Below are 27,288 nucleotides of genomic sequence, written 5' to 3' on the forward strand. Positions count from 1 at the left end.
TAAATTTGTTATTTATTAGAGAACTATTGACAGAACAGCCACAGAATTGAGCTTCAGAGCTTTTTTTTTTTTTTTATCATCACAACAGTAAAAAAAAAAAACTATTAACAGAACAATTTTTTTTTCTTTTTTTTGTAAAAGTTGTTGTATTTATTGTTGAGTTATAGTGAGAAAAAAACGTCAGACTAGTCACATAAAAAACAAAATAAAAATTATAATATACTTAAAAACATCCCACTACAATTAGAGAATTTCTTCTGAAGTTCTAACTTTTCTAGTTTGATGACTCTTCGGCATATTTATCACTCTGATAAGAAAGAGCTTTTATTTTTCTCCGGCTGCTCTCTGAGTCAAAAGATGGAAAACAAGATAGTAAACAAAGTCATTTTCCTCAGAACTGTGGGAATAAATGTCCCTCCTCAATCTGTCAACGTCAGTGAGAAACCACAGAGACGCAAATAAAAACTCTGAAGGCGCCGAGTTGAATATTTCACAGTTTTTAACACGTGCACTGATGAAAGAAGCTGATCAAATCAAGTAGAATCATACACAACAAACATTAGTGTTAGACAGAGCTGAGCGTCGCTCTCCATGCGATAGACGAGGCCGGGCTTCTTCTTTACGCTTTCTTCTGAGGCATGGAGGCGGTGAGCAGCCAGTACAGCGAGTAGCAGGTTCCTGTCGAGTAACACACGCTTATTATTTATGATCATGTATTTTAAGGTAAAATTGTAATTCCCAACTTGAACTGTCAGACTCGACCTCGATCACGTCGGTTCAGCCTCAGATGATTGAATTATTTAAATTAATTATTATTATTAATAAATAAATTTAAAAAAAAGGAGTAAACATTTTTTGTAGGCTTTGAGCCCGTTTCTGATTTTTTTTTACTTTGAGCAACTTTTCTAAGTTAATTGCTGAGTTTTTCTTTTTCTTTCATGTACGTTACCTGTGATAGTCAGCGTCATGGTTGCCCGGTAGAGCAGGACGTCGATGGTTCCTCCCTTGATGTGGACCGGCAGCCCGTTGTCCTCCTGTAACCGTAGAAACAAACACGGTTAACACGCCGTATGTCGTCCAAGCGGCTGTTTTTAAATCTGAAAGTCCACAACCATGTGACACGAAGACGAAAAGATTTTGAGACATTTCAAAGGATGCAAAGCGATTATCGATCAGCGTCACAGATCAACATGGATTTGAAATGAGGACTGTAATGGAGTCTGCTGCCCGGACGATGAGTCCTTTCTCACCTGGAAGAGTTTCTGGGCCTCGGGGACTTTGTTCTTCAGCTGCCTGGCGGAGCTGCTGAAGGCTCGGACGGCCAGAACCGGAACTTTCTAGGAAACAAACATGAAGTGGAAGTTGATAGCCGCCCCTCCCTTCTCACTGCTCTTTGAGCAGGACGTTTTATTTTGAAAGGAAGCCCCCCCCCCCCAGTCCACCCTCCTGCTGTCACTTCCTCCTCTGAATGTGACCTCCAACTTTTGCAGCAGCAGCGTGTCTCTTTAAGAAAGCTGCATGACTTTTTAAACTGTCTAAAGGTCACATCGGGTAGCTAGGGGGGGCGTGACTGACAGCACCGACGGCCAATCACGACCTCTGAACCTGATCTGTGAGCCAATGAGGAGGCAGAAGGAAGGGAAAGGCCTGCTGGTTTCCAGTGAAACATAAACTGAACCTGTGAACATGTGGTTTCGTCACAGGACAGCAGGACGAGGAGCGGCTGGTGTTTTAGTTTAAACTGATGTCTCTCAGAGTGTTTGCTCTGCTCTGTTCTTCAGGCTACGATTTCAGATAATTAAGGCTGCAGAGGACGTAAAACACAACGTATATGTGTTATTTATATCTCGTAAATTAGACTACTTTCATTTAAACTTTCATTTTTAAGAGAATTGCTCAGAGAAATGTAAACTTCAATCAATCGATCAATCAATCATACTTTATTTATTCAGCAAGTACTTGAATGGGAAAAAATAAATCACAGTTTTTGGCCCAGATACATAAACACCGTAAGATGAATTGCTACCAAAAGTCAAAGCACATTATTCCCGGTGGAGACGCACGTTTTGATGTCTCTTTTTTGTACGTAGTTTTCTCAAAGCTGCAGAACGCTGCAAAATTATGTCCGGAAACGGAAGAATAATAAGAAGTAGAGCAATAGTATAATTTAGTGAGTCTATTTTTCCGTCTCATAATATCCATAACTTTAGATTTTTTTTTAAAGGGATCAGAGACTTTAAGCTGCTCTGTTACACTCTATTAAAAAAAGTGAGGAAATATGAATAAAAGCCTCAAAAGACACAAAGAACAACGTTGCTCCCATTTTAGCTGCAGCTCGTCTAAAAAACGGCATCAGATTTGATAACGATTGACGGAGACCCCGCGGTGGGAAGGGTAAAATAAAAGCAGCAAAAAGATTTCATTGTACCAGAAAGAGTTTCAAAATAAAAGCTTTCGTTATGCAGAGTGTTGCTTTTAACAGGAAGTACTGTGAACACGTCACGTGTGCGTGTGGACGTGCTAAACTTCACTGTCTGACTAACAGGTGTGAGTGTGTGTGTGTGTGTGTGTGTGTGTGTGTGTGTGTGTGTGTGTGTGTGTGTGTGTGTGTGTGTGTGTGTGTGTGTGTGTGTGTGTGTGTGTGTGTGTGTGTGTGTGTGTGTGTGTGTGTGTGTGTGAGAGAGAGTAACGAGTTGGAAACCCTGCACAGTCTTATTTTTCGTGTCATTTTAAGGCGATTAAAAACAGTTTTCAGAGCACATCTTTTGAAAATATATAACATTTAAAAGTAAAATAAACGTGAACTGAGAATAGAATTGAGAACAAATGATCGCTTAGAGTTTTGTTAGTTGCAGTCACGGACTTTATTTTAATTGATTTGTGTTGTGGATCTGAGTTAAACCCATTTATAAAAGTTATTTTTAATCATCAGTTCCCATGTTTTTTACTCCCAGATTTATATTTCGATTGCAAATGTGCTCTAAAAGTTTCTTACTTGCATTAAAAAGACATCAAAATAAGAGCAAGTATATACAGATCATATCTTTATAAAACACAGCCTCCGATACAAAGGTCAGGCCTGACCACACCGACTCCTCTGTCTGTTTGATATGACTTCACTTTCAGCCGTTAAGACACTTCAGAGAGACACGGAGACGGAAAGGAGACACATAGAGGCAGAGAGACATAGAGGAGACAGTAAGGACGTGCAGGTTAGAAGAAAAACACAGAAAAATAAGGGCTGTAGTTACCAGGAGGTGATTCATGTCGATCTGCGATACCTCGTTTCACCCTCACAAGGACACACACACATACACACACACACACACACACACACACACACAGTATCAGTGTTTTTGAATCGGTGCCAAACTACGAGCTGCTGTAGAGGCCAAACTGTCTGCACTCGGCAGGAAGTGAACTCAGAGCGACTTCATGACTGCTGCAGCTGTAAATGTAACTTTACATTATATATAAATATGATTCTGTACTTGGTGTGTTTTATTTAAAATGTATAAATGTATTTATAGATATCCTGGTCTGAGTTGATCAGATCATCTGTATTTATTTATTTTTTTAAAGGTCCAGTCCATTCATAAATGTTTTTTTTACTTCTTCTTCTCACTTGCAGGATTTGTGACATCATCACAGCGTGTTTTTTTGGAGCCAATCGGGATCTGCAGGTTACCGAGGTAACTTCCTGGTTTAACTCTCACAGTTTTCGCTTCTTACCTCGGCTACGTCGTCATGGTAACTGATCCTGCAGAGCTGAAAACAGGCTCAGGATTTTAGCCATGGAGAATGTATATTTAGATGTGCACACTGCCACCTGGAGGCCACTGTGCACAATAACACATTTGTTTTCTATTTTTGAACTGGATGTAATTATACCTTTTAACCACTGGAGGACAGTGTAGAGACATACTTTTAAATGCCCTCATGCTTGAATGTGAGGGGGAAACGGGGAAACAGGAGAGTTGTGTTTACAATCAAGCATGTACACTGCCCCCCAGTGGTCAGAACATGCAGCTGCACCCCTGTGATTTTATTGTGTGCACTGCTCTGACTGAATTTATTGATTTGTTTCCTGCTGCTTCCATCGTGACCTCGAGGTGACGGCTCTGTGGTTAAAGTGCGACCATATATGTAGTGACAAATCACAGTTTCCATATACAGAACAACAAAAGGCCGTTATAATCAATAACAGCAAACTTTATTGATCTGCTGACATTGCAGACCGGCTTAAAACCAAAGACGGGCTTCGATGTCAGCTTTTAAGAAATGATGAATTCAGAGTTGTTTGAAATTTGCAGCAGAAATGATGCAAAAGTACAAGAAAAAAAACAACACAAAAAACCCCAACAAATCTCCAACACGAAGGTTACCAGACGGCAGATTCACATCCACCTACAGCCTCGGCCACTATTACAAATCTAACTATCATAAATCTCCAGGTAAAACTTCCGAGTGGGGATCAATACTTTCCCTTTGTGCATTGGACAGGAGTGACCTGAAGAGGAGGACAATCAGCCCCGTGCTCAATCATGGGTTTGAATACAGGGTAGATCCTGGTCTCTGTTTGGCGCATTGAGGATTCCAGTTTCTTCGCTGTAAAGTCACAGTTTGTATCGGAGTAAATCAGAGCCCGAGTATCCACGTCGTAGAAAGAGACCAACCCTCCTTCATCATCCACAAACACACCAAGCTTCTGAGGTACTCTGGACAAAAACACACCTGTGTCTGTCTAACCGCCCTAAATATAACCCCAATGTCCACGATACATTTCTCATGCCTAAACGGTAACCCAAATTAGTCGTCACGCCGACTTCCCAATCTGTCTGTCCTCGAACTGCAACTTCGAAGTAGAACCTGCCGGAGGAAAACCCCTCACTACCGAAGGCATACTGGTCATCTCTTAACATGGATTTTACAAGCGGGTTCCCTGCATCGGTTTCCATGCCTCACTTGTTTCCTGTCCTCTGAGACGATGAGGCACCTCCGCTTTGAGTCGGGCTTCAGAGTCACTTCTGTTGCATATTGCTGCTGGATTCTTCCAAGTTCATCGTCCAACCAGGTCTTCTTCCTCTCGGCCGGAGGATCCATCTGTCAGTCGGCCAGGCTGACCTCCCTGAAAACCTTCTCCACCTCTTTATTGAGCGTCTCCTTGATCTCGGCCGCCGCCCTCCTCACCGTCTCTACACGCAGGAGACTTCGGGCGGCAAAGAGGTGGGAGTTTAAAAAGGAGCGGACGGACGAGGGGACGGACGGGAGGACCCGGAGGAGACTGAAGTCGTCCTCAGTCTTCGAGAGCTCTTCCAGCTCGGCGCTCATCAGACGGTTCTCGGCGATCTCCGACTGCAGCCGTCTGAGGTGTTCTTTGGCCTGCCGCTCTGCTGCTTTCTGCTTCTCCTCCAGCAGCTCAATCAGCTTCAACTTTTGGGTCTGGATCAAGAACACCACACCATCCAAGGACTTCACCACTTCTGCTTTTATTTCCTCCACCTGCAGGCGACACCGCTTCACTGAGTTTTCAATGCTTTTGGCCCCGTCCCTCTTCTGACTCAAAGTTTGGTTGACTTTCCTTTGCATGTTCTTCACCTTAGTTCTCCTCTTCTTAATCTCGTCCTCCACAGAGACGACTTTGTGCATCAAGTGTTCGTCCCTCAGGCAGTCGGTGCAAATGCAGCTCTGGTCTTCGCTGCAGAAAAACTTTTTCAGCTTGTTGTGTTTCTTGCACACTCTCTCCTCGAGCGACCTCATCGGCTCGATCAGCTTGTGCCACTTCAGTGCCTGAACCGTGTGATGAGGCTCCAGGTGAGCATCGCAGTAAGAGGCCAAACAAACGAGGCAGGATTTCAGAGCCTTAACCGCCACCCCACGGCAGAGGTCGCAGGTCACGTCTCCGGGACGGGCAGGACAACCGCCCTCCTCGCCTGCAGCTCTCTTCCTCTTGAAAAGCTCCAAAATGTCTCTGAATTCTGTGTTGACTCTCAGTTGGGGGTCTCCGAAGAAAGTCTCGTTACACCGCGGACACTTGCGGATGCCGCTGCTGGTCCAGTATCCAGCGATGCAGCTCTTGCAGTAGTTGTGTCCGCAGGGCGTGGTTACGGGTTCGGTGAAAACATTCAGACAGATTGAACACTGAAAGTGCTCTTCAGACAGGGAAATGTTGGCTGAGGCCATATCTGCAAAAAGAAAGAGGAGAGTGTTGAAGAAAAGTCCATAAAAACAAACTCAGGTGCGTCTTAATGCTGCAATCATCTGCGTATTTGCTGGGAACGGTTATTTATATAAAAAAAAGATTTATATAAGAACACAAACAGCAGACGGACGAGCACAACAACAAGTTTGGACGCTGTGGAAAATGTAAATATAAACAACATGCAATGATATTTAAATTAAAATAGACAAAAAACAACATATCAAATGTTGAAATGGAGAATTTTGTATTTTATGAAAAAAATATGTGCTCATTTTGAATTGGATGGCAGCAACACGTCTCAAAAAAGTGTGTCAGTCTCTGTTGAGCTGCATTAGTCAAACGTCTTGCATCATTTAGGGTTCATATAAAATAGTGACGCACTACAGAAACAGACATCAAAGATCCCAAAGTGTGCAATCATAAAATAAAATATCTCATGATGAAATGTGAAAGTTAAATCTGTCTAGCTTCTTTAACGTGAGCTGAGTACAGGAAACGTTCTCGCAAAGACAAAGTAGAAAACTGGGTTTCAGTAAAAGTTTCATAAATCAACCTCGACGAGACCGAACTGCTCTTCCTTCCAGGGAAAGACTCTCCCGCCCTCGACCTGACTACTACTACTACTACTACTACTACTACTACTACTACTACTACTACTACTACTACCACTACTACTGACTACTACCACTACTACTACTACCACTACTACTACTACTGCTACTACTACTACCACTACTACTGACTACTACTACTACTACTGACTACTACTACTACTACTACTGCTACTGACTACTACCACTACTACTGACTACTACTACTACTACTACTGCTACTACTACTACTACTGACTACTACTACTACTACTACTGCTACTGACTACTACCACTACTACCACTACTACTACTACTACTACTGCTACTACTACCTTGGACAACTCTGTTATCCCGACCCTGACTGATAAGAACCTCGGAGACACTCGACAGTCAACTCTCTCTTACTGCCAACATCACTGCAACAACACGTTCCTGTAGATACATGCTGACCAACATCAGGAGAAGACGTCCTCTTCTCACTCAGAAGGAGCTGCAGGTTCTGGTCCAGGTTCGGGTCCAGGTTCTGGTCCAGGTTCTGGTCCAGGTTCGGGTCCAGGTTCTGGTCCAGGTTCTGGTCCAGGTTCTGGTCCAGGTTCTGGTCATCTCATGTCTGGACTACTGTAACTCCCTCCTGGCAGGTCTACCCGTTAGTACCATCCGACCTCTGCAGCTCATCCAGAATGCAGCAGCTCCACTGGTCTTTAACCTCCTAAATACACTCAGACTGCTCCACTACTCCTCCTGCTCCTCCTCCTCCTCCTCCTCTACATCCAGGACATGGTCCAACCTTACATCCCAGCCCGCTCCCTCCACTCTGCTTCCACCAATCAGCTTGTTGCTCCTCACTGAACTAAACACTAGACTGTTTTCTGTCCTGGCTCCTAAATGGTAGAATGAGCTCCACCGACATCAGGACAGAAACTCTGAACATCTTCCACCACAAACTAAAACCACTCCTCTTCAGACTTCACCTTGAACAGGAGAACTTTAGTAGTTTAACATGGAATTGACTGATAGAACTTTGTAGTTTGGCTTTCTTGAAGAAATTATATTTTCTTGATTCCTGTTGTTCTGGTTTTGAACCCTCATGGTTGAAATGAACTTATTGTAAGTCGCTTTGGATAAAAGCGTCAGATGAATGAAATGTGATGTAATAAAAGTCAGACATTGAGCCGTCAGACCTGTCGACAGGCTGCCGAACTTTTAGGTTTCCTTTTCTGCTCAGAACGGACTTTTCCTGCTTTTCATATATATAACAGGCTTAAATACTAAACATATATTATGGACTATATTAAGCTACTTGACGAAGCTCACCTTTTCTGAAACGGTGTTTTCTCCTGGTGAGTTTCACTTTCTGACAGCAGGCCGTGACTCCTCCTGCGGTCAGCTGCCCTAACAGAAAAACTACATTACCCAGGGAGCAATGCGTGACATTCACTTGCTACCTGCTTTTGTTGGCAGCTGGTCTAAATAACCTTCCAATTAATGTTGACCTGCTGTGATCAGGAGACAGACTCCCACCACGCTGTTTCTACAAAGTGGACGCAGCTTTTGATTCGTGATCATCGTGGCTGAAGGCGTTTCTCAGAAAGTGGGGGACATTAAAAGAAAGTTTTGGAAAATGGGAACTTTTTTATGACAGACAGACATTTGTCTCTTTTTTTCCGGATAAAGTCCGTTTTCTAATCTTGATTTTTAGAAATTTATTTTCCAGTCCGTTTATCGTTTAATGTCGTTTTTTGTTGTTGTTGTTTTCCCAAAAATAAGCATCGTGACTTTTAAACTGGGTTACAATGGGAGAAGGCCGGTGGGGAGGCGGCAGGAGGACCCAGAGACGTCGGCAGAGGGAGGATGTACCCGCCGGGAGAGGAGGCGCAGCGTCAGTTGTTATTGCAGCCGCGGATCGGAGAGGAGAGAGGGGCTCATCGGAGAACAACCAGCGGCTCGTTTTCAGGTAAAAACACAAAACGTTTTACGCACATTCACGGTTTATTGATTCCAATCGGATGACGGTGCCTCGTGCTGTTTGTCCGAGGGGATGGAGATGGAGATGGAGAGGGGCGCTGTTCAAAACACAACCCCCCACCCCCAAATCAACCTGCTTTTCATCTGCTGCGTTCACTGACAGCCTGATTGGAGCTCTTTAACGATAAAAAGCCGTTTGTTTTGTGTGTTTAATGTGTACGTTATTTCCACAGTGATGCCTTCGTGTGTTTGTTTGTTTATTTTATTGTTCTTCAGCAGGGCGTTTTTTTTTTTTTTTTTTCCCCCATCCTGCCCATCACTACGCACATTGGCACAAAACCACAAACCGAGCCTGTCGCGGTGTTTTTTAAAATTTTTTAATGGATCAGGATGATGAAGGTTCTCCGAGTTGGATCTCATGCTGTTATTTGACTGACTGTCGGTTTGAAAATGTGCATGTTTTTTTGTGTGAAATTTCGTTCCTCTGCTTTTTGGTTTGTTGTAAAATGGAGGCTGGATGGAGGAAGAGGAGGAGGAGGAGGATGCTGCTGCCATGTCCTCGTCCATCCTCCTCCTCTCACAACCTGCTAGTTACACATCACACGGTGTCTCTACAGTCCTCTAATCTCAACACAATCCACAGAAACGGGCATGAAATGATCAGATTGTAGAGGTGTGTGGCTGTCAGCTGATTTTAATCTTTAAAATGAGACCATTGCTGGTTGCAGCAGTGGTTTCCAGCTCGGCCAGTACCCCCCCCCCCCACCAACAGTCTGTATGACCAGAAGACTGCTCCAGGTCAACACAAAAATTATAAAACTATTAGCCAGTAATCAAATGCATAAAAAAAAATTAAAACTTAATACTTATTTATTCGAAATTTAATATTAACACCTTGTTATTTTAAAAGCAAAACTATTCTTAGCTCGAACTATGTTGTTGCAGAAATGTCTTCGTTTTAATGGCTCAGTGCCCCCCCCCCCCCTCCCTTATGGTCATGCACAACAGACCAGAATACATTACATGCACAGGCTCATGGGAGCTGTAGTTCTCATTTGCTTCTTAAGCAAAAAGTTAACATCTGGCTGAGGTTAGGTTAGGTAGTTACTTTATTAATCCCCAAGGGGAATTTTTTTTTTAATGAGGTCACAGATTATATAATAAATCCCGTTTACGGTCACAGAGATGAATATTTGTGATTTAAATGGAAGGAATGCAACAAACCAAACCACGTTGTTGTTGTTGTTGTTGTTGTTGTTTTCAGGTGATCTGTGTGTGTGTGTGTGTGTGTGTGGCCCAGATAAGGAGGATTTTACTAGTATAACTGGCCTCTCACTGCTCAGATTGATCCGACGGGTTGATCCTGTGACTCAGGTCGGTTCTCTGCGTCACAACCAACATGTCGGACTCATTCAGTGATTCAGACGTCTCTGTTGTTTTGCTCGTTGTTTCATCCAGCTGGAAAAAAACAAAAACAACAACCGAACGCTTTGTCGAAAAAAAACTGGTGAGAGGAGCGGAGCAGTTGCGAGTCACTAAACCTTAAAAAGCAACCGTCACTGCTGAGAGGTTACCACGGTAACAACACGTCAACCTTCAAGGATGAGCAGAAAAGTAAACGCACGTTCGGTCTGGTCATCGGTTTCGAAGGTGTGTCGCAGCGAGGATGTGAACAGTTCGTCTCCTGTCACTGACACATTCTGCAACCACAGTCGATCCCCGAACCTGAAGTTCAGAGAGTTGCTGTTGAACGCATCACGGTGATGAACACCGAGCAGCAGGAAGCAACAAACCTTCGCGAGGAAGAATTCAGAGTGTCGTCTCTCGATCGACATCAGCACCTGAGTTCAACACGTTAACGTGACCGCTGGTACGTGAACATTAGTGATTTCACCACAGACCTGAAACTGGAGCAGAGAAACATCTGACTTTTTTTTGGGGGGGGGGGGGATCTGCAACTCTCCTGCTTACAGCTGAGTGTTCCTGAGCCCATGCAGTGATTTCCACCACAGAATCATGGCTGTTTTTTTAAAGCAGTGTCACCAGAGGCCCAAAGATCACAGCCATCCAATATTGTTTTTCAGTCTCGTCCCGTTGCATCAGATTTTGGGGTACAAAAAGGCGTGTTGTCGTGCTGGAGAACCCTGTTGCCATGGCGCCACAGTTCAGGTGGTTTGCGTTTCAAAAGACGCAGCGACCGACGGCTAACTGAAACAAACTGACACAAGAGGGAAGAAGAAGAGCGCACAGACTAAATACAGCAGAGAGGGAAGGACCACGAGGGACAGGTGAAACTAATCAGGCTTTAACATGTTTGACTTCTCGAAGACAGACCAGGTGCATTAAAGACAGTTGACAAATATCGACTCCGGTGGGACTCGAACCGGTAACTCTGTTGCCATGGCGCCACAGTTCAGGTGGTTTGCAGCGGATGTTTCTCAGGTGCTGATGTCGATCGAGAGACGTCACTCTCGATACTTCCTCCTGAAGGTTGTTGCTTCCTGCTGCTCTGTGGGCATCACGGTTCTGGTTCAGGAACACTCTCTCAACTTATTTTAAAGGTTTCTATGTTGATGAAGATCATCGAAGAAAAAGTTTAAACTTCCGTTATTAACCAGTTTCAAGCATTGAAACGCACGTTTGAATCTTCAGTCTGAACGATACCGATCGCAGTTTTTCTCTGAGTGAATTTTTCACTTGACAAACTGTTCGGAGATAAATCACATGTACATTTCCTGCTCCTCCTTTCTCGGGGCAGGGGGGAGGGGGGATGTCGAGGAGAAGACTGATGGCTCGATGATGGAGGGAGAGGCTGCTGGATGGATTTCAGCTTTTCTTGTCCATTTGCTAAAGTGGAGAACAGATTTGATCCAGTCGGGCCTGTCAGCAGCTCGGGATGGACGGGGAGTGCTAGCATTAGCCCCGTTTAGCTACTGCCATTATCGGTGCGGCGCAGTGGGTCAATTAGCTGGAGCTCTCTTTGTCTCCTCCCTCACACACTGAAGCCAAACATGGCACTCTTCTTGAGATGCTGAATGGAAACGGAGAGAGAGAAAAAAAGGATGGGCACTGAGAGGCTGGAAGGAAAACCAGAACAAACCAGACCCGACCAGAATCTGAATCTCATCCCCTTTATGACCGTCTCCAGTCAGACTCAAGTCTTTGACGACAAGTCCAAGTCGAGTGAAACGTCTTTCAAGATCCAAGAAGTCTCTCAGGTTTTCATGCTGACATTTATAGCACAAGTAAATTATGTTTTCTCTTCTTAACGTTTAATCGCAGTTTCAACAAACCTCATTTTTCCATGAATCTTTTGCAAACGTTCAGTCTGACTGAGAAGAAACAGAAATGATCCGTCCTGACTGCATTAGAGCTGCACTTCCTGTCTGATGCAATCACCGACTTTCATCCGCTCACACAGTTAATTCAAGTTTCAACCAGCTTTTATGTTCAAGTTTTGATTTTTGCTGAGTCATTAGGTTGTTTTTAACCTGCTTCTGCTGCACAACATCGTCACATCTTTGTGCACTTTCAGATGAGGATTGTGTGTTTTTGACATTTATACATTTTCATGATTTCTGCTCGCAGAAAAATGTTTTGTTGTTGAATGAAACCAAAATGAGAACGGATATTTGAGATTATTAAAATTGTCCCGCGTCCTGTCTGACAGGCCGAGCTGCAGCATCCTTAATCATGACAAAAGAGGAAAACCTGGAGGTGCAGGAGAAGGAGAGGCACGACCGGGAGGAGCAGGAGGAGGAGGAGGAGGGGAAGGTCCAGAAAGAGGAGGAGGAGGTGCTGACGGAGGAGGAAGAGGAAGAAGACGAGGAGTATGAGCTAGAGGAGGAGAGGGAGAGTGAGGAGCGGGCAGAGGTGGAGGATGAGGAGGATGAAGAGCAGGAGGAGCAACGGGAGGAGAGAGAGGAGCGGGAGGAAGAGGGGAGTCCAGTGGCCGAACCGGTGCCCGAGCCGCTGTCGGTGTCCGAGTACCAGAGTCCAGTTCATGAGCCACGTCGCCGAGCCATGGTGCACCCCTCCGCCCAGGCACCGCTGCCCCAAGACTACAGTACGTACCACCTTAAATACAGCCAGTCATACCACCTTAAATACTGTCAGTCATACCACCTTAAATACAGTCAGTCATACCGCCTTAAATACAGTCAGTCATACCGCCTTAAATACAGTCAGTCATACCGCCTTAAATACTGTCAGTCATACCGCCTTAAATACAGTCAGTCATACCGCCTTAAATACTGTCAGTCATACCGCCTTAAATACTGTCAGTCATACCGCCTTAAATACTGTCAGTCATACCGCCTTAAATACAGTCAGTCATACCGCCTTAAACGCACCCTGTTAGATACACACTGCGGAGGCTTTAGAGGAGGACGGCCGAGCGGTCGGGCCGATGTCCGTCACGGTGAAATGAAACCTCTGACTTCAGGCTGTTGAGGCGGCAGGAAGAGAAACTGCTGCGCTCACAGGTCACTTCTGACCTGATGACGACGACACAAACTTCTTGGCGTCTCGAACGATCCGCGGCTCGAATTCGTTCATTTTTTAGTTTTTCCCTCTCTCTCTGCAGCGTTCACCTTCTTCGACCCGAACGACCCGGCCTGTCTGGACATCCTGGTGGACCCTCGGACCACCATCCCCGAGCTGTTCGCCATCGTGCGTCAGTGGGTTCCCCAGGTGCAGCACAAGATCGACGTCATCGGCAACGAGGTGAGAACGCCAGAACGTTTTATAACACTGATGTTTAAAAAAAAGGGATAAAAATACGGTTTGTTTTTTTAATAATTCATCAACTAGAAAAACACCAAACTCCTGAAGTGAAGACTGCAGGGTTTTTCCAGGTTTTATATTTTTATAAACTGACTCGTTTCTTACAACTCCGTTTTCAAAATGAAAACATGATGCGATGATTTGCAAATAAAAAATGTCAAAGAAATTTTATGGTTTTATGAAAAATATCTGCTCATTTTGAATTTGATGGCAGCAACATGTCTCTCAAAAAGTTGGGAAAGGGTCAACGACAGACGGGAAAAGTGGCGTAACGCTGAAAATAAAACCACCTGGTGGAACGGTTGGGTTACCGCGGCAACAGATCAGCAACATGATTGCGTACAAAAAGACCATTTCAGCAGTGAAGATGGTGGAAGAGGTTCATCGCTCTAAGAATAATGTTCCTAAAACTAAAATGGTAAAAAGAATTCGTGGATTTCATCGTCTACGGTTCGTAGTGTCATTAAAAGATTCGGAGAATCCGGAGAAATCTGTGAACACGAGGAACGAGGCTGGAAACGCCGCAGCGCCTCGTAGTCGCTGAAAACCTTCAACCAGCTGCACGCTCTTGTAGCTGGCACAGAGCCCGACCCAGCTGTCAGTCACGTTGACCCAGATACACACACACACACACACACACACACACACACACACACACACACACACACACACACACACACACACACACACACAGTAAGATAATGAACAATGAAATCCCCACTGAGCTCTTCTATTAGTCCGTTAGCAGCACAGCCTGAAAGCTGAAGACTCAAATCCAAGACGTAAAGAAAATGCGTGATTAGTACGCGTATTGAGGAGAACTGATACGGTTTGGCCTCTTTGCTAGAATCGCTGCATCGGCAGTCGACCGTAGATACAAAATGGATGTAGCTTTACTGCTCCGAAGCCAATACCGAAGTGCCTTAAAGTGAAATACCACTGAGGGCCACCAGGGGGCCGCTCGCTCCATTCGAACTCCCATTGGGAAAAAGTGAGATGTTTGATTGACATGCCTGGGGTGCAGTCAGGTATCGGGTGGGCGGGGCGTCGTGTCAGACCAGCCCCTCGCTACCCTTGCGGCGCTTCCAAAATATGGTTTCTTTGACTCCAGACGATGGAGGCTTCAGAACAAAAACATTCCCGAACCGACAGGTGACGTCCCGGCGGGGTCGCCGCTTGACCCCGATTTAAAAAAAAAAAAAATGGATAAAAAAATGTCTTGCACGTATTTTAATGAACAGAAAGTGAGACGTTGCAGAGAGGGAGGGAGAAAACAGAAAGTGATCCGGGGCTTTACCATGACTCAGACGAAGCTGACTCAGCCTGCAGGAATAAAAGAGAACAAGCAGCAGACGACAAACACGACTTGGAAACAGAATCAGAGATAAAACAACAACAACAACAACCTGCAGCTGAACGCAGCCTGGTTCACCGAAGCAATATTACACAACAAGTTACCAACTAAAATAAAACCTGTCCTCTAAATGTGTTCATGTTGTGGAGCGATTCGCTCTCAAAATATACGACTTTTTGTTTATAGCCGTTTCCACGGCAACACACGGGGTACGACTAACAACTAGAAAACAATCACGTCGCGATGTTTACCACTCCAGGAAGTAGTCCGACCCTTAGCAACCACCCTAGCAACAGATAGGACTTCTAGTCCGTCTTATTACTTTCTAGAGATGGTTTCTCAAACTGAATAAATACAGAACAAAGAAACACTAAACTGATCAGCTCGCTCAGTCTGGATGGAACAAAGATATCTGATGAACAAAGATATCTGATGAACAAAGATATCTGATGAACAAAGATACCTGATGAACAAAGATATCTGATGAACAAAGATACCTGATGAACAAAGATACCTGATGAACAAAGATACCTGATGAACAAAGATATCTGACGAACAAAGATATCTGATGAACAAAGATATCCATGTTCTCATGTGTTTTTAACATTTTAGCTCCGTGTCATGTGTTCAAACCAAACCGGTCCAGCTAGCCTCCTCTAGGACTGTAAGTGCGTGACTATCCGTGGTGTTACGGTACGGGTGCTCAGAGCGACCAAAAAGGACCAAAAGAGACCCGACTTCACCGAATGGGTCATTTAATAGAAATATAACAAGTAGAAACTACATTATATTACATGTTATGACATTCTATTCTAATTGTATATTCCCATGGAGGAGGTGGAGTGATGTTTGTAGTGATGAGCAGGATGTGATGTCTCCAGCGTTTACAGACGTCCCTTCCTACTATCCGTCCTGTTTCACCGTCCTCATTTTAATCACATCCCAGCATGCAATGGAAACAACACCAGCTGGTGTGTAAAATGCTTTCACTGATTACACGCTCGCTTTTTGTCGTCGTCTTCGGAGGGTTTGAATCGTGTTTTCAGAAAGTTCACCTTTAACGTCCTTTTTTTTTCCTCCTTCCTGTCTGCGTCTCAGATCCTGAAGCGCGGTTGCCACGTGAACGACCGCGACGGTCTGACCGACATGACGCTGCTCCACTACAGCTGCAAGGCCGGCGCGCACGGAGTCGGTAAGATGCTCGAACGCGCCGCGTTGAAAAAAAATAAAACCCCATCAGTCGTCGGGGCGTCGCCTCACGTCTGTCTCCGTTTCGTCCTCGTCCTTCAGGCGACCCGGCGGCAGCGCTGCGTCTCAGCAGTCAGCTGATCTCCCTCGGCGCCGACGTGAGTCTGAGGAGCCGCTGGACCAACATGAACGCCCTTCACTACGCCGCATACTTCGACGTCCCCGAGCTGATCCGAGTGTTGCTGAAAGCCACGAAACCCAGAGGTGCTTAGAAATTTAAAAAAAGGAATCGTCCGACACGTCCCGGGTCGGCCGGTGGTTCGTGAGATAAGAGCGTCTTCTTCTGTCCTCCGCAGTGCTGAACTCCACATGCAGCGACTTCCACTACGGCACGGCTCTCCACATCGCTGCCTCCAACCTTTGTCTGGGGGCCGTCAAGTGTCTGCTGGAGCACGGAGCCAACCCCTCCGTCCGGGTAACCACGCCGAAACCCGCCTCGGTGCACACACACCACGCCGCAAACCCTGGGCACACACACCTTTTGAACACACACCTGCACGCACACCTGCACCCACACCTGAACACACACCTGCACACACACCTGCACACACACCTGCGCGCACACCTGCACACACACCTGCACACACACCTGCACACACACCTGCACACACACCTGCACACACACCTGAACACACACCTGAACACACACCTGAACACACACCTGCACACACACCTGCACACACACCTGCACACACACCTGAACACACCTGAACACACACCTGAACACACACCGAGCTTCAACGAGCTTATGTTTGGAAAAATAGAAGCTACGTTAGCAATATCACAACGGCATTGATTACTGGACTTCAGCGTACAACGAGAAGAGTATATCTATATACGTATATATATATATATATATTTCCTCTATTTATGTCTTAAAATGTTGGCATCTCTACCAGAAATGAAAATAAATGTGTATTTTGGGTTTTGCACGGTTTGATAGCTGCGACCAAACTTCCTCCCGATCACTGAAATAATCCGTCACGCTTCAGAAACCTTCTTTGGAAGCAGATCTGAAATCTGAACTTTTCCTTTTTTTTTTGTTGTTTTGTTTTGTTTCTGCAGAACGAAAAGGGCCAGGTCCCGGCGGAGGTGGTTCCCGACCCCATGGACATGAGCCTGGACAAGGCGGAGGCGGCCATGGTGGCCAAAGAGCTGAAGCAGCTGCTGCAGGACGCCGTCCCGCTCAGCTGCAACCTGCCCAGAGCAACGCTGCCCAACTACGACAACATCCCGGGGAACCTGATGCTGTCGTCTCTGGGGCTGAAGCTGGGAGACCGCGTGTTGCTGGACGACATGAAGGTCAGGGGTCACGTCCGTCTGTCACCCAGACGACCGATGTGTGACAGACGGTGGTCCGTTTGCTTCTTCTGGTGTCGCTCGTCTGTACGAACACAAACGCACGAGCTCAGGGAGGCTGATCACGTGACACGAACCGATTCGTTTCCTTTTTACCGCCCTGGTTTGGTCGGTCTGACCGTCCTTCCGTCAGACTTTACAAACTTGTGTAGACGGAGGTTGTAAATGAGGTCGTGAGGTTTTTTTTCTGATGAAACCTGCACGACTTGGACTTTCCAACTCGTCTGCGTGGTGAAACATTTGCAGAGATAATATTGACTTTTGAAGTTGGCGTCGAATTGAATCGTCGTTCTGCTCTTGCTGCTCTGGATTGAATAATTCCTGACGGCTTCCTGTCGTTCTGTAAATCAAACATAAACAGCAGAACTGAACCTTTCTGATGATACCGCTCGTTTCTCTGCGCGACAATGTTTGGTCATCTAATCCAGTTTTAAAATCACAGCTGACATCACGTCCCACTTTATATACAAAGATACCCAATAACCAAGATGGTGAGAAAAAGCTCCACATGAAGGAGGCGGAGCTTCACTCTTGCTGGCGAATGCATTGGTTGCGTTGTTTGTCGGTTTAGGGTGTGTGTGTGTGTGTGTGTGTGTGTGTGTGTGTGTGTGTGTGTGTGTGTGTGTCTGTGTCTATATGTGTGTGTGTGCGCGTGTGTCTGTGTGTGTGTGTCTGTGTCTGTGTGTGTGTGTGTGTCTGTGTGTGTGTGTGTGTGTGTGTGTCTGTGTGTGTGTGTCTGTGTCTATATGTGTGTGTGTGCGTGTGTGTCTGTGTGTGTGTGTGTGTGTGTGTGTGTGTGTCTGTGTGTGTGTGTCTGTGTCTATATGTGTGTGTGTGTGTGTGTGTGTGTGTGTGTGTGTGTGTGTGTGTGTGTGTGTGTGTGTGTGTGTGTGTGTGTGTGCATGTGTGTGTGTGTGTGTGTGTGTGTGTGTGTGTGTGTGTGCTGTACGAGCTCTGAACAGTTGTGTTTTCGCCGTGTAGCTCCCGACAGACCAGAACCGAGACGACAGCCCGGCTGCAAACCCCAGACAGGTTGGTTTTGGAGCGAGCGCCGGCTGGATCTAACCCGACTGACTCCCCACATGTTGTCTTCCCTAAAACAACAACAACAACAACCTGTCCCCCCTCTCCCTCCCACCTGTAGCGCCGCTGCAATGCTACATCCCCTCCGTCTCTCCCCCTTCATCAGCTGACTATCTGGCTTCCCGGAGGAGGAGGATGTCTCCTCTAACTCCAGAACCTTTCCTCTCTGTGTGTTTCCGTCTCTCAGAATGGAACTCTGAGGTTCTGCGGCACCACAGAGTTCGCCAGCGGCCAGTGGGTCGGCGTGGAGCTGGACGAGCCGGAGGGGAAGAACGACGGCAGCGTGGGCGGCGTCCGCTACTTCATCTGCCCTCCTAAACTGGGTCAGTGAGGCGTTCGTGGACACACCTGGAGACTCGGTGGAGCCGCTTACTTCCCTCCGGAGGTGGAGGTTTAGTCGGAGACGAGTTGAGGTTTCATCGTACTTGTCTTTTGTCCGTCCCTTCAGGCATCTTCGCTCCGGTGTCGAAGATTTCCAAGGTCGTGGATCAGGCGCCGTCATCCGTCACCTCCACCCCCCGGACCCCCCGCATGGACCTGGCGTCGCGCCTCGCCGGGAAGACCAGGAGGGACAAAGAGAAGAAGGAGAAAGAGCGAGAGAAAGGTAACCCGTCGTCACGGCGACGTGGCGGAGGAGCAAACGTTTGTGTGTGTGTGTTTCTGGAGAGTTTATCCTGTCGTGTTTCTCTCAGCCCAGAAAAAGAAGACGTCCGTCGCCAGTCTGGATCCGGAGGGAACGAACGTGGACGTCGGAGACCAGGTTCTGGTGGCCGGGCAGAAAAACGGCATCGTCCGCTTCTACGGAAAGACGGACTTCGCTCCGGGTGAGTCTGCCGGTCCTTTACGAAGGTTTTTCTCCGAGCTGCGGCGGAAACATTTAAATCCAAACTCTGGTTCTGATCGGCGGGTAGTTCTGCGCTCGGCGTGACCCGGTTCTCCTTCCTGTCCCCTGCAGGGTTCTGGTTCGGTATCGAGCTGGACCAGCCCACGGGGAAACACGACGGCTCGGTGTTCGGGGTCCGCTACTTCAGCTGCCTGCCCAAATATGGAGTGTTTGCTCCGCCCTCCCGCGTCCAGAGGTTATTATTTAGTTTTCACATTAAAAACCATGAAATCCAGTGAAACCCTGGTGGAGTTTAGAGCTTCTTTCTTTTTTTAAATGACGTAACCATCAAAGTCTGGAATAAACTGACGGATTTTCTTTGGTGTTTGGTCAGAATCGGAGGCCCTAAAGACGGCTCGCAGAACGACGGCTCCATGGTGAAGAAAGTGCACCAGGTCACCAGTAAGTGCTTTTTGCTCTCGGGACAGTTTTCGTTTAAAAGTAAAAATGTTTCGTAACTGAAGGAAATGATGTTCAATCCTTTCAAAATAAAACCCCAAAATATGGCAGAATTTTCCATTTAATGATCAAAGATGTGAGTGATGGAGGTCAGAGCTGACTCAGCATTGTATTTACCCTTTGACCCCTCTCTGTTTTAATACCACTAACAGACCGTCTGTTTGTTTGTTTGTTTGTTTGTTTGTTTACGTCCTGCAGTGTCACAGCCGAAGCGTAACTTCAACACGATGCGTTCTCCTAAAGACCTGACTTCTGAGAACTCCATATCCAGGTGAGAGCTTGCTTTTTTTGGGGGGGGGGGGATTGTGTTCTTCTTCTACAGTTTTATTATAATAATTAATTAATTTTGTTAATTAGACAAACTGCGGTGAAACTGTGGAACTGCTGATTATCTTTAACAAATCAAATACAGAAAAATCGCAATTATTTATAAAGGTGTTTTCTTTCGTTTTAACGTCTCTAAGCCCGGCGGTCTTCAAAAAATATTGATATGTTTTACGAGCTGTAGTGAATTGTTTGCAGTTGTTTCATCCTACTGGGCGTCGACCTCCGGTTAATTTTAACCAATCGGCTTGTTCGGAAACCGGCTGACACTCTGCCAACGCCGTGTTTTTATCGGAGTATTTTTTTAATTGTTTAAATGAACGATATTTTTTTTTCTTCTGAGAGTTGAAAAATAGCTCGTTGCTGTTCTCCAGCCAACCAATCACAGCGAAGGAGGGGCGGGACAAACACGGACAACCGCCGTTATTTGGTTGCTGATTGGTTGATTGGCTAACGTTGTACTTCACTGATAACGAAATGCTACCGCACACGAGATACAACACGTTTTTGACTCGTGCGTTCGCACAAATGAAATAAATAATTCTGGTAGCCGGCACCTGTGAGGCGCTCGTCCCTCCTGTGATAGTTATAGATAGGGATAACTGTCAGTAAAAGAAAGTTAACGAAGATATTGAGAGTTTATGGGATTATATCATGGGCAGCATGCTAACGTTGAGAATGCTATCGACTTTATAGTAGGGAAGAGCATTTAGAGCAAAAATACTATTCAAAGTTTGCTCGGAGGTATTCGATTATTATTTGAATATTTGCCGCTTGTGTTGTTTAATGGCGGCTGGCAGACAGCTTTTAGGCGTATTACCGCCACCTTCTGACGGGAGTAACACATTACAACCAGTCGTCGCACATAATACTCGATTTATTTTTTAGATTATAACGACTATTTTGCATATTCAAAAAATCTTAGTTGGCCAAGACTGCGGTCGTCACGGTAACCGGTGGATGTGTTTTGGAGTGAGGTATACGTTAATCAAAACGTGGGAACCATCCCGGGCTTTGTTCCCTAACGCTGATTACGAGGACGATTTTACACGATTTTCAGATCTTATCTCGTAATTATGAGCGATAGTAAGTTATAATTATATGTTGGTTTTTTTTGCCTTTATAGATATAATGCACTTCTATATTGGACAATATGAAACTATAAAGTGAAGTCCTGCTTTTCTTCTTCTTCTTCTTCTTCTTCTTTTCCCCTTCCCGTTGGTCTTCCTCCTCCTCCTCTTCCTCTTCTTCGTCTCCTGCAGGTTGCTGTTCTGCTGTTGGTTTCCGTGGATGCTGCGTGCTGAGATGCAGTCCTAACCACGCCATCCTCTTCCTCTTCCTCTTCCTCCTCCACCGGATCGATCTCTCTGCGCTCTCCTTTCCGCTCCATCTTTTACTTTTCTCTCTGAGCCTCGTCACACTTTTCACTGTCGAAACGTGTCGCGTTCGAACCCTCGCGAACCCTCCAAACCCTTTGAATTTAGCCGTTCTATAGCAAAATCTATAGTGCCTTGTGTCCAATCGAAACATCCTGCATTCCTTCAGTGAGATGGAGAATCCAGCTAAAAGCATTTCCCCCCCGAACTCCCCTCTTTGCTCATCGTATCCTCGGTATCCGTCCCTGTCGCACCTTCGTTCACTCTTCGGTTTCTAACATCAGTTCGTGCTGCTATGTGTTTTTTTTGTTTTTTTTGCTGCTGCTGCTACTTTTGGGTCTCGCCTCATTTTGAAGTATCGCTAAGCACCAGCTGTTCTTCCACTTGTCACAATCGTGGGGGGAGGGGGGTATGACAACGATTACAGAGTGTTTGGGTACTTTAGCAGGAAATGTTCCAGTTCTGTGGCCGTTTATGTCGGAGCCATATTGTCTTGAGACCCAAGACCTTGTTTTAATGGCTTCTGTCGAGATGTGAACGCCGCGAGTGCACGACCTCCGACGAAACCACGACCTCTGACGACCTCCGACGAAACCACGACCTCCAACGAAACCACGACCTCTGACGACCTCCGACGAAACCACGACCTCTGACGACCTCCGACGAAACCACGACCTCCAACGAAACCACGACCTCCGACGAAACCACGACCTCTGACGACCTCCGACGAAACCACGACCTCCGACGACCTCCGACGAAACCACGACCTCTGACGACCTCCGACGAAACCACGACCTCCGACGAAACCACGACGCTGTTTCACAGCCGCTCTGACGGGTCAGAAAGTTACGTGACAAAAAACCTTAACTCCGAACCTGCGTGCGTTAATCTCAGAAGTGACAACAGGGTTAATCGACTTTTGGTTTTATTGTATTTTCTCGTAGCGTTACAGTCACTTGTATATATTTTTTTTATGTCTCAGATGTATGTTACAGACTTTGATTTCACTGTTGGGATGAGCGTGAAATATCTCATACTGTACGTACAGAAAGTCAAATTTGGACTTTGAAAGAAGAAGTCTTCTCTTTACGAAGCAGATTTGAGCACATAAGAACAGCGGGACGCTCAGTTTTAGTCTCCGATAGATGACGAACTGTCGTTGGACATTACAGCAACAAAACGCTGTAGAATACATGTCATTATCAAATCAGTGTATTGCCAAATAGTTCATCTAGTCTGAGTTCAACTACGGTCTATTTTACTCGTAATCAGTCGTTAACCAAAACTGCTAACTGACCCAAAATGTCTTTGTTGCAACTTAAAATTTTAAGTGTTTTCAGCCCCCGCAACCACAGTTAAGCCTCATTTAAACTTAATGTCAGCTTTGAATATTTGTACAGCTCCCGTGTTCCCTCATTTAACATTCATCCTCCTCCATCTCGGGGTCGTTAATATCCGCACAGAAATTAAAGAACAAAAAAAACAAACCTGCACGAGCTCTCCGGAGAGTCCGTGATATTTGTGAAAGTTTATCGTCTCTCCTTCTCTTCCCCATCTTCTCTTCATCCCTCTTTTCTCTGCATTTAAATAAGACTTTTTGTGAATGTCGAGCATCCGCGAACAAGACAAAACACGAGTTAACCTAAAAAAACAACAACAAAAAAACGTACGTGTGTGTGCTTCATGTTGAAAAATCTCTCTCAAAATATGTGCATAACTGAAAACAGCAATATGTAAACAGTGTACCTATCTCTGTGTGGAAATGATTCCTGTGGTCATATCTCGTTCACATCCTGTAAGCATCTTAAATAACAGACGAACATGCTCACGCTCCGACGGCCGAGGCTGCAGGCCGAGAACAACATCCCGGCTAACAAAGGACGTTCATATTTTAGAGGAGCATTTACACCTCAGTGACGGATAGCTTTAAAAATTCAAGAGTCGTTTCACTTCACTTCAGCAAAGCGGCCGCAATAAATGACTTTTTTTTCTCTCCAAGTGAGGAAATAAAAGGTTTCGCGGTTGTTTTGATCCACTCCCGTTTGCCCTGTTAAAGTTCACTGCATTACTCCGTCAAAATAAAAGCCCTCTAGTGGTCTAACCTTTCATTTCTTAATAAGGGCTTTTATTCTGAAACATTTGCAGGAACGTGTTGTGACTGAAATCAGACAATCACTGAACAACCAATTAAAATAGAAGGATTATATTGTAGATTATATTAAAGGAAACATTTGCACGTCTCAGCGGTACTTCCAACAAACAGCACTACATCCCTGGAACTACCCAAACCTCTACGGTTTTTCATATTATGCACATTATTTTGAGGTCAGATCAGTTCATGACCAGGTTTCATTGTCAGCATGCAATTTGTGATTCTACAAATTTTTCATTTAACAAAAAAACCCGCCTCATGCTAGTTTTATTTGTTGGCTCAAACTTTAAAATCTCAACTCCAAGACAAGTGATTTGTTCAATGTTGCAATTTCATCTGCAAGTCACGTGTTGAAAAATCTATAAAAGTTCACTGAGTTTTTACAATTAAATGATCAGAAAATGGCTCTTGAATGAATCTCGGTAAAAACTCCCACTTGTGGTTCTTGGAGTTTGAAATCCTGCAGCTTCTGAAGCAGTCGCTACGTATTTCAGTCTCGATGCTCTGCAGTCTCGGCGAAAGGAAGCACTTTGTGGTCGCTCCTGCACACTGCTGTGGATAGCTGTTCTGTTCGTACCCGTGGAAACCGCTTCGACGTCAGGAATAACTGCAGTGCTTCTTGCTTACGCTCAGTCCAAACGGTTCGTCGTCCAACCCCGAAGCTCTTCCGAGTTGTCGGTTGATTCACGCAGCGTCGCATAAACGTGTTTTTCTGGCTGACGGTCTGCGCGATTATTTGGTTTTCTCAGCGGGATGAAAAGACTAAACCTCGAAATGAACTGGAATTCATTTCATTTTGTCTTTTAAAAATGACCGAAATGTCCTGAAAACTACAGTCTGCGCTGGTGAATGTTGATCACGTAGCTACGACTTCAGAGCCCTCCCAAATTTATTAGTGTATCTGTACTTTTAGCCACTTTTCTGAAAAAGTGCTGCACTAGTAAAGTTGGCTCTCGGACATTGAAACCGCCCAGGAAATGTCTCGAGAGATGAAAATTTGACTTGACGTCCAAACCGATATGCAGATGACTCACTGCTTTACCTTACCTATATTCATGCTTTCAGCTACTTTCCTCTGCGTCCCGCCCCAAACAAGAGATCCTGATGAACTGAAGTTAATCCACATGTTGTCGTTCACATCTGTTTATAGTTTCACACAGGAAACGTGTCGCTACTCGTTGTAGCGCGACGCCAAAGCTCCACCGAGTCGGGACCTGCTGACTCCTTCGTCTTCAGCGAACATTAGTGGAACGCCACGATGGTGGAAGTTTGTCCTTTGTACAGTAAACGTACGGTTCCAGTACAGTCCATATGTCCCAGTGAAGCCTACGTCGGTTTGAACATAGTGTGTAAATGTGGCGCTTTTCTCTGGTTTGGCCACTAGGTGTCACTAGTTATGAATCTCACAATAAACAAGACGTTACATAAGCTTTTCTTACATATTCTCTAGTTCATCTGCCAAGTTTAAAGGGCTTCACCACTGCTTCTGCCTGATTTAGCTCTTTTAACTACAAGCTGAGTTCACTTTACATTTCTGCTGACTGGTTTTAAAACAGTTCTTTTGGGTTTTAGATCTTTTTCCTCGCTTGAAGGCAGCCAGGAATATCAGCTTTTGTCAATATTTTTGCAGTAATTGCAACTCCACCTTTTTTTATCCAAGCGGGTTGCGTTGTTGTTGAAAAATCACATCCAGATGGGAAAAATCAAAAGTAAACACAAAGTTCTTGCATCAAAAAGATTAGCAGCCTTTTAGAGTGGAAGAATCAGTGAATAATTTTATATAAGTAACATTATGTTACTTAACATACTCTTCACAATGTTCGTAAACTACTTGCGCTACTTAAAAAAAATCCCCGTTGACTTTTGCTTTCTCTTGGACTCGATTACCATTTTGTCCGGGTGAAAATCGTATGTTTGTTCAATCCAACGAGCGCTAACCTCGTCCCTGCTCGGACTTTGTCACCCTTTAACCTCCCTTTTTTTTGACCGTGGTCATTTGTGCTTTTCGAAATCGTGACACTGACCTCTAGTGGACAGACATGTGTATTTCAGGCTAGATAACTGAGTCTGTTAAGCAGGGCGGACATGGTCGCTGGAGTTGACGGTCAGAAACACGCCACCGTTCGAGTCCCGTGAACACAGACACGAACCTCCAGGTTTTTTCTGAGATCCAAACCAGGATGAGCCTCAAAACCGGGACGGTAACGACAACATTTTTGCAGGAAAAAGTTGACTAAATCATGCCTTAAAACTGATCTCATTGGCTGCCTGACAGGAAGGAAATCGAACTGCTGTCTGATTTGGTACGTGATCGGCAGAAGTGTGAAGTGCTGACGGGGCTGAAACGTTCAGAATCACGGGTTGTGTCCTTTAAATGGTCCGCAAGCGCTCGGTGTCTCGGAATATAACGTTGAACTCATTCTCATAGAATCTTAACTCAGCACTGGTTGTTTGAACATTAATTAAATTATACAGTATATAGCCTATATTTTGATAACTTCACTAAGTGTACTTTTTGTTCTCTGGTTTTTGTAGCGTGTGAGTCCCTCCTGTTTTAAAAGCAGTTGAATTGGATTCAGGAGAGAACGAGCGTCCTCTTCTAACAGATACTCACTGCATGCTCTCTCTCTGTAACTTTCTCAGTATTTTCTGATTTGTTTTTCAGTCTGTGTATCTTTCTTCTCATCAGCATGGAAATACGTCTAATAATACCAGTGACGACTCTATGAATATAATAAAGACTTTGATGTTTTCCTACCGCTCCTGTCCGCTCCTTTTACTCCAGCACCTCAGGTTCGAGCTGACAAATCAGATCGATGGTTGAAACCCCTCTAATCCGCTCACATTTAAATCCCAAGATAATCATCTTTTAAGAAAAATGATGTTAAAAAATGATGATAAAAGAAGGAAGTTAAATAAGAATAATTTGTGGCAAATTTCTGTAAAACTTCTGTTTATGTTTATTCCCATTGTTCACATGTTTTTATGTCAGTAAACTTTGTAACAGCTGGTCAGATAATAGAAACAGCGCTCACAAAAACATGCTGATGTTGCTCAACAGACAGCTTGAAATAATAAGTTAACTCTGTGCACGTTGCGGCGTGACTAACTGTTCACGCGCAACAGGAGCAGTCTCTGAACTTTTTCATCGACCTTCAAAATGTCACTTTATTGTAGATGTGTGTTTAACTAGTCCTGATCTGTAATGTTTTGGCCAGTTGTCTGTTTTCTAGTCTCAACATTACAAAGTAATACATATATGTAGTTGTCAGTTAAATGTAGCCACAAATGGGCTACAATATTCCCCTTATAATGTATTATAAAATGAAAAATACTCCAGTAAAGGAGCTCACAACAATAATATTTAAGCCCTGAAGCTTAAGCTGTCAAACATCAGCAGCAGCCAGCTGATCTCTGGAGAGGAGGAAGAGGAGGAGGAGGTGGAGGTGCAGCAGCTGGACAGTGTGTCAGCTTCACAGGAAGGAGGTGAAGTGCTTCTTTTCTG

At 45.1% G+C, this 27,288-nt stretch overlaps 3 protein-coding genes and 1 long non-coding RNA gene across 8 annotated transcripts; 1 reads left to right on the forward strand and 3 right to left on the reverse strand.

Annotated features, from left to right (window-relative positions):
• Positions 1-459: 459 nt before the first annotated feature.
• Positions 460-3,360, reverse strand: cox7a1 (cytochrome c oxidase subunit 7A1). The gene is made up of 4 exons (XM_069710547.1): positions 3,252-3,360; positions 1,251-1,337; positions 950-1,034; positions 460-678 (listed from the first exon to the last, which is right to left on the reverse strand). The coding sequence occupies exons 1-4, from the start codon at positions 3,264-3,266 to the stop codon at positions 620-622; spliced, it is 246 nt and encodes an 81-aa protein (XP_069566648.1). The 5' UTR covers positions 3,267-3,360; the 3' UTR covers positions 460-619.
• A 1,251-nt stretch (positions 3,361-4,611) lies between these two features.
• LOC138627827 (E3 ubiquitin/ISG15 ligase TRIM25-like) lies at positions 4,612-8,147 on the reverse strand. Of its 2 annotated transcripts, none has more exons than XM_069710433.1 (2): positions 8,110-8,147; positions 4,612-6,185 (listed from the first exon to the last, which is right to left on the reverse strand). In XM_069710433.1, exon 2 carries the CDS (start codon positions 6,181-6,183, stop codon positions 5,107-5,109), a length of 1,077 nt encoding a protein of 358 aa, XP_069566534.1. In that variant the 5' UTR covers positions 6,184-6,185; positions 8,110-8,147; the 3' UTR covers positions 4,612-5,106. The 2 variants fall into 2 exon arrangements, with proteins under 2 accessions (XP_069566534.1, XP_069566535.1); XM_069710434.1 differs by lacking the exon at positions 8,110-8,147 and adding an exon at positions 7,807-7,824.
• Positions 8,148-8,631: 484 nt separating this feature from the next.
• On the forward strand, positions 8,632-22,249 carry clip3 (CAP-GLY domain containing linker protein 3). 2 transcript variants are annotated; one of them, XM_069710503.1, is made up of 15 exons: positions 8,632-8,749; positions 12,431-12,826; positions 13,346-13,485; positions 15,998-16,091; positions 16,190-16,351; positions 16,444-16,562; positions 17,213-17,449; positions 18,488-18,538; positions 18,777-18,912; positions 19,038-19,193; positions 19,282-19,413; positions 19,545-19,668; positions 19,807-19,874; positions 20,130-20,202; positions 21,518-22,249. In XM_069710503.1, exons 1-15 carry the CDS (start codon positions 8,647-8,649, stop codon positions 21,570-21,572), a joined length of 2,046 nt encoding a protein of 681 aa, XP_069566604.1. In that variant the 5' UTR covers positions 8,632-8,646; the 3' UTR covers positions 21,573-22,249. The 2 variants fall into 2 exon arrangements, with proteins under 2 accessions (XP_069566604.1, XP_069566605.1); XM_069710504.1 differs by lacking the exon at positions 18,488-18,538.
• Positions 22,118-22,910, reverse strand: LOC138627872 (uncharacterized). Of its 3 annotated transcripts, none has more exons than XR_011311418.1 (3): positions 22,427-22,910; positions 22,261-22,380; positions 22,118-22,204 (listed from the first exon to the last, which is right to left on the reverse strand). It is a non-coding gene; the product is annotated as an uncharacterized lncRNA (long non-coding RNA). The 3 variants fall into 3 exon arrangements; XR_011311419.1 differs by having other exon boundaries at positions 22,141-22,186; positions 22,289-22,380; XR_011311417.1 differs by having other exon boundaries at positions 22,141-22,204; positions 22,289-22,380.
• Positions 22,911-27,288: the final 4,378 nt, after the last annotated feature.

This window comes from Brachyistius frenatus, unplaced genomic scaffold (assembly GCF_029030835.1).
Source record: "Brachyistius frenatus isolate BFR_SWC_R1_liver_20210118 unplaced genomic scaffold, ASM2903083v1 Contig_92, whole genome shotgun sequence".
Classification (NCBI taxonomy): domain Eukaryota; kingdom Metazoa; phylum Chordata; class Actinopteri; family Embiotocidae; genus Brachyistius; species Brachyistius frenatus.

Bases quoted from the DNA above. Each gene is read 5' to 3' on its own strand.
- cox7a1 (XM_069710547.1), bottom strand. The intron at 1,035-1,250 runs GTGAGAAAGGAC...CTACGGTTACAG, and splicing joins AGGCCCAGAAACTCTTCCAG to GAGGACAACGGGCTGCCGGT. The intron at 679-949 runs GTAACGTACATG...GTTACTCGACAG, and splicing joins CATGACGCTGACTATCACAG to GAACCTGCTACTCGCTGTAC.
- LOC138627827 (XM_069710433.1), bottom strand. From the start codon at position 6,183: ATGGCCTCAGCCAACATTTCCCTGTCTGAAGAGCACTTTCAGTGTTCA.
- clip3 (XM_069710503.1), top strand. From the start codon at position 8,647: ATGTACCCGCCGGGAGAGGAGGCGCAGCGTCAGTTGTTATTGCAGCCG. The intron at 8,750-12,430 runs GTAAAAACACAA...CCTGTCTGACAG, and splicing joins AACCAGCGGCTCGTTTTCAG to GCCGAGCTGCAGCATCCTTA. The intron at 19,875-20,129 runs GTAAGTGCTTTT...TACGTCCTGCAG, and splicing joins GAAAGTGCACCAGGTCACCA to TGTCACAGCCGAAGCGTAAC.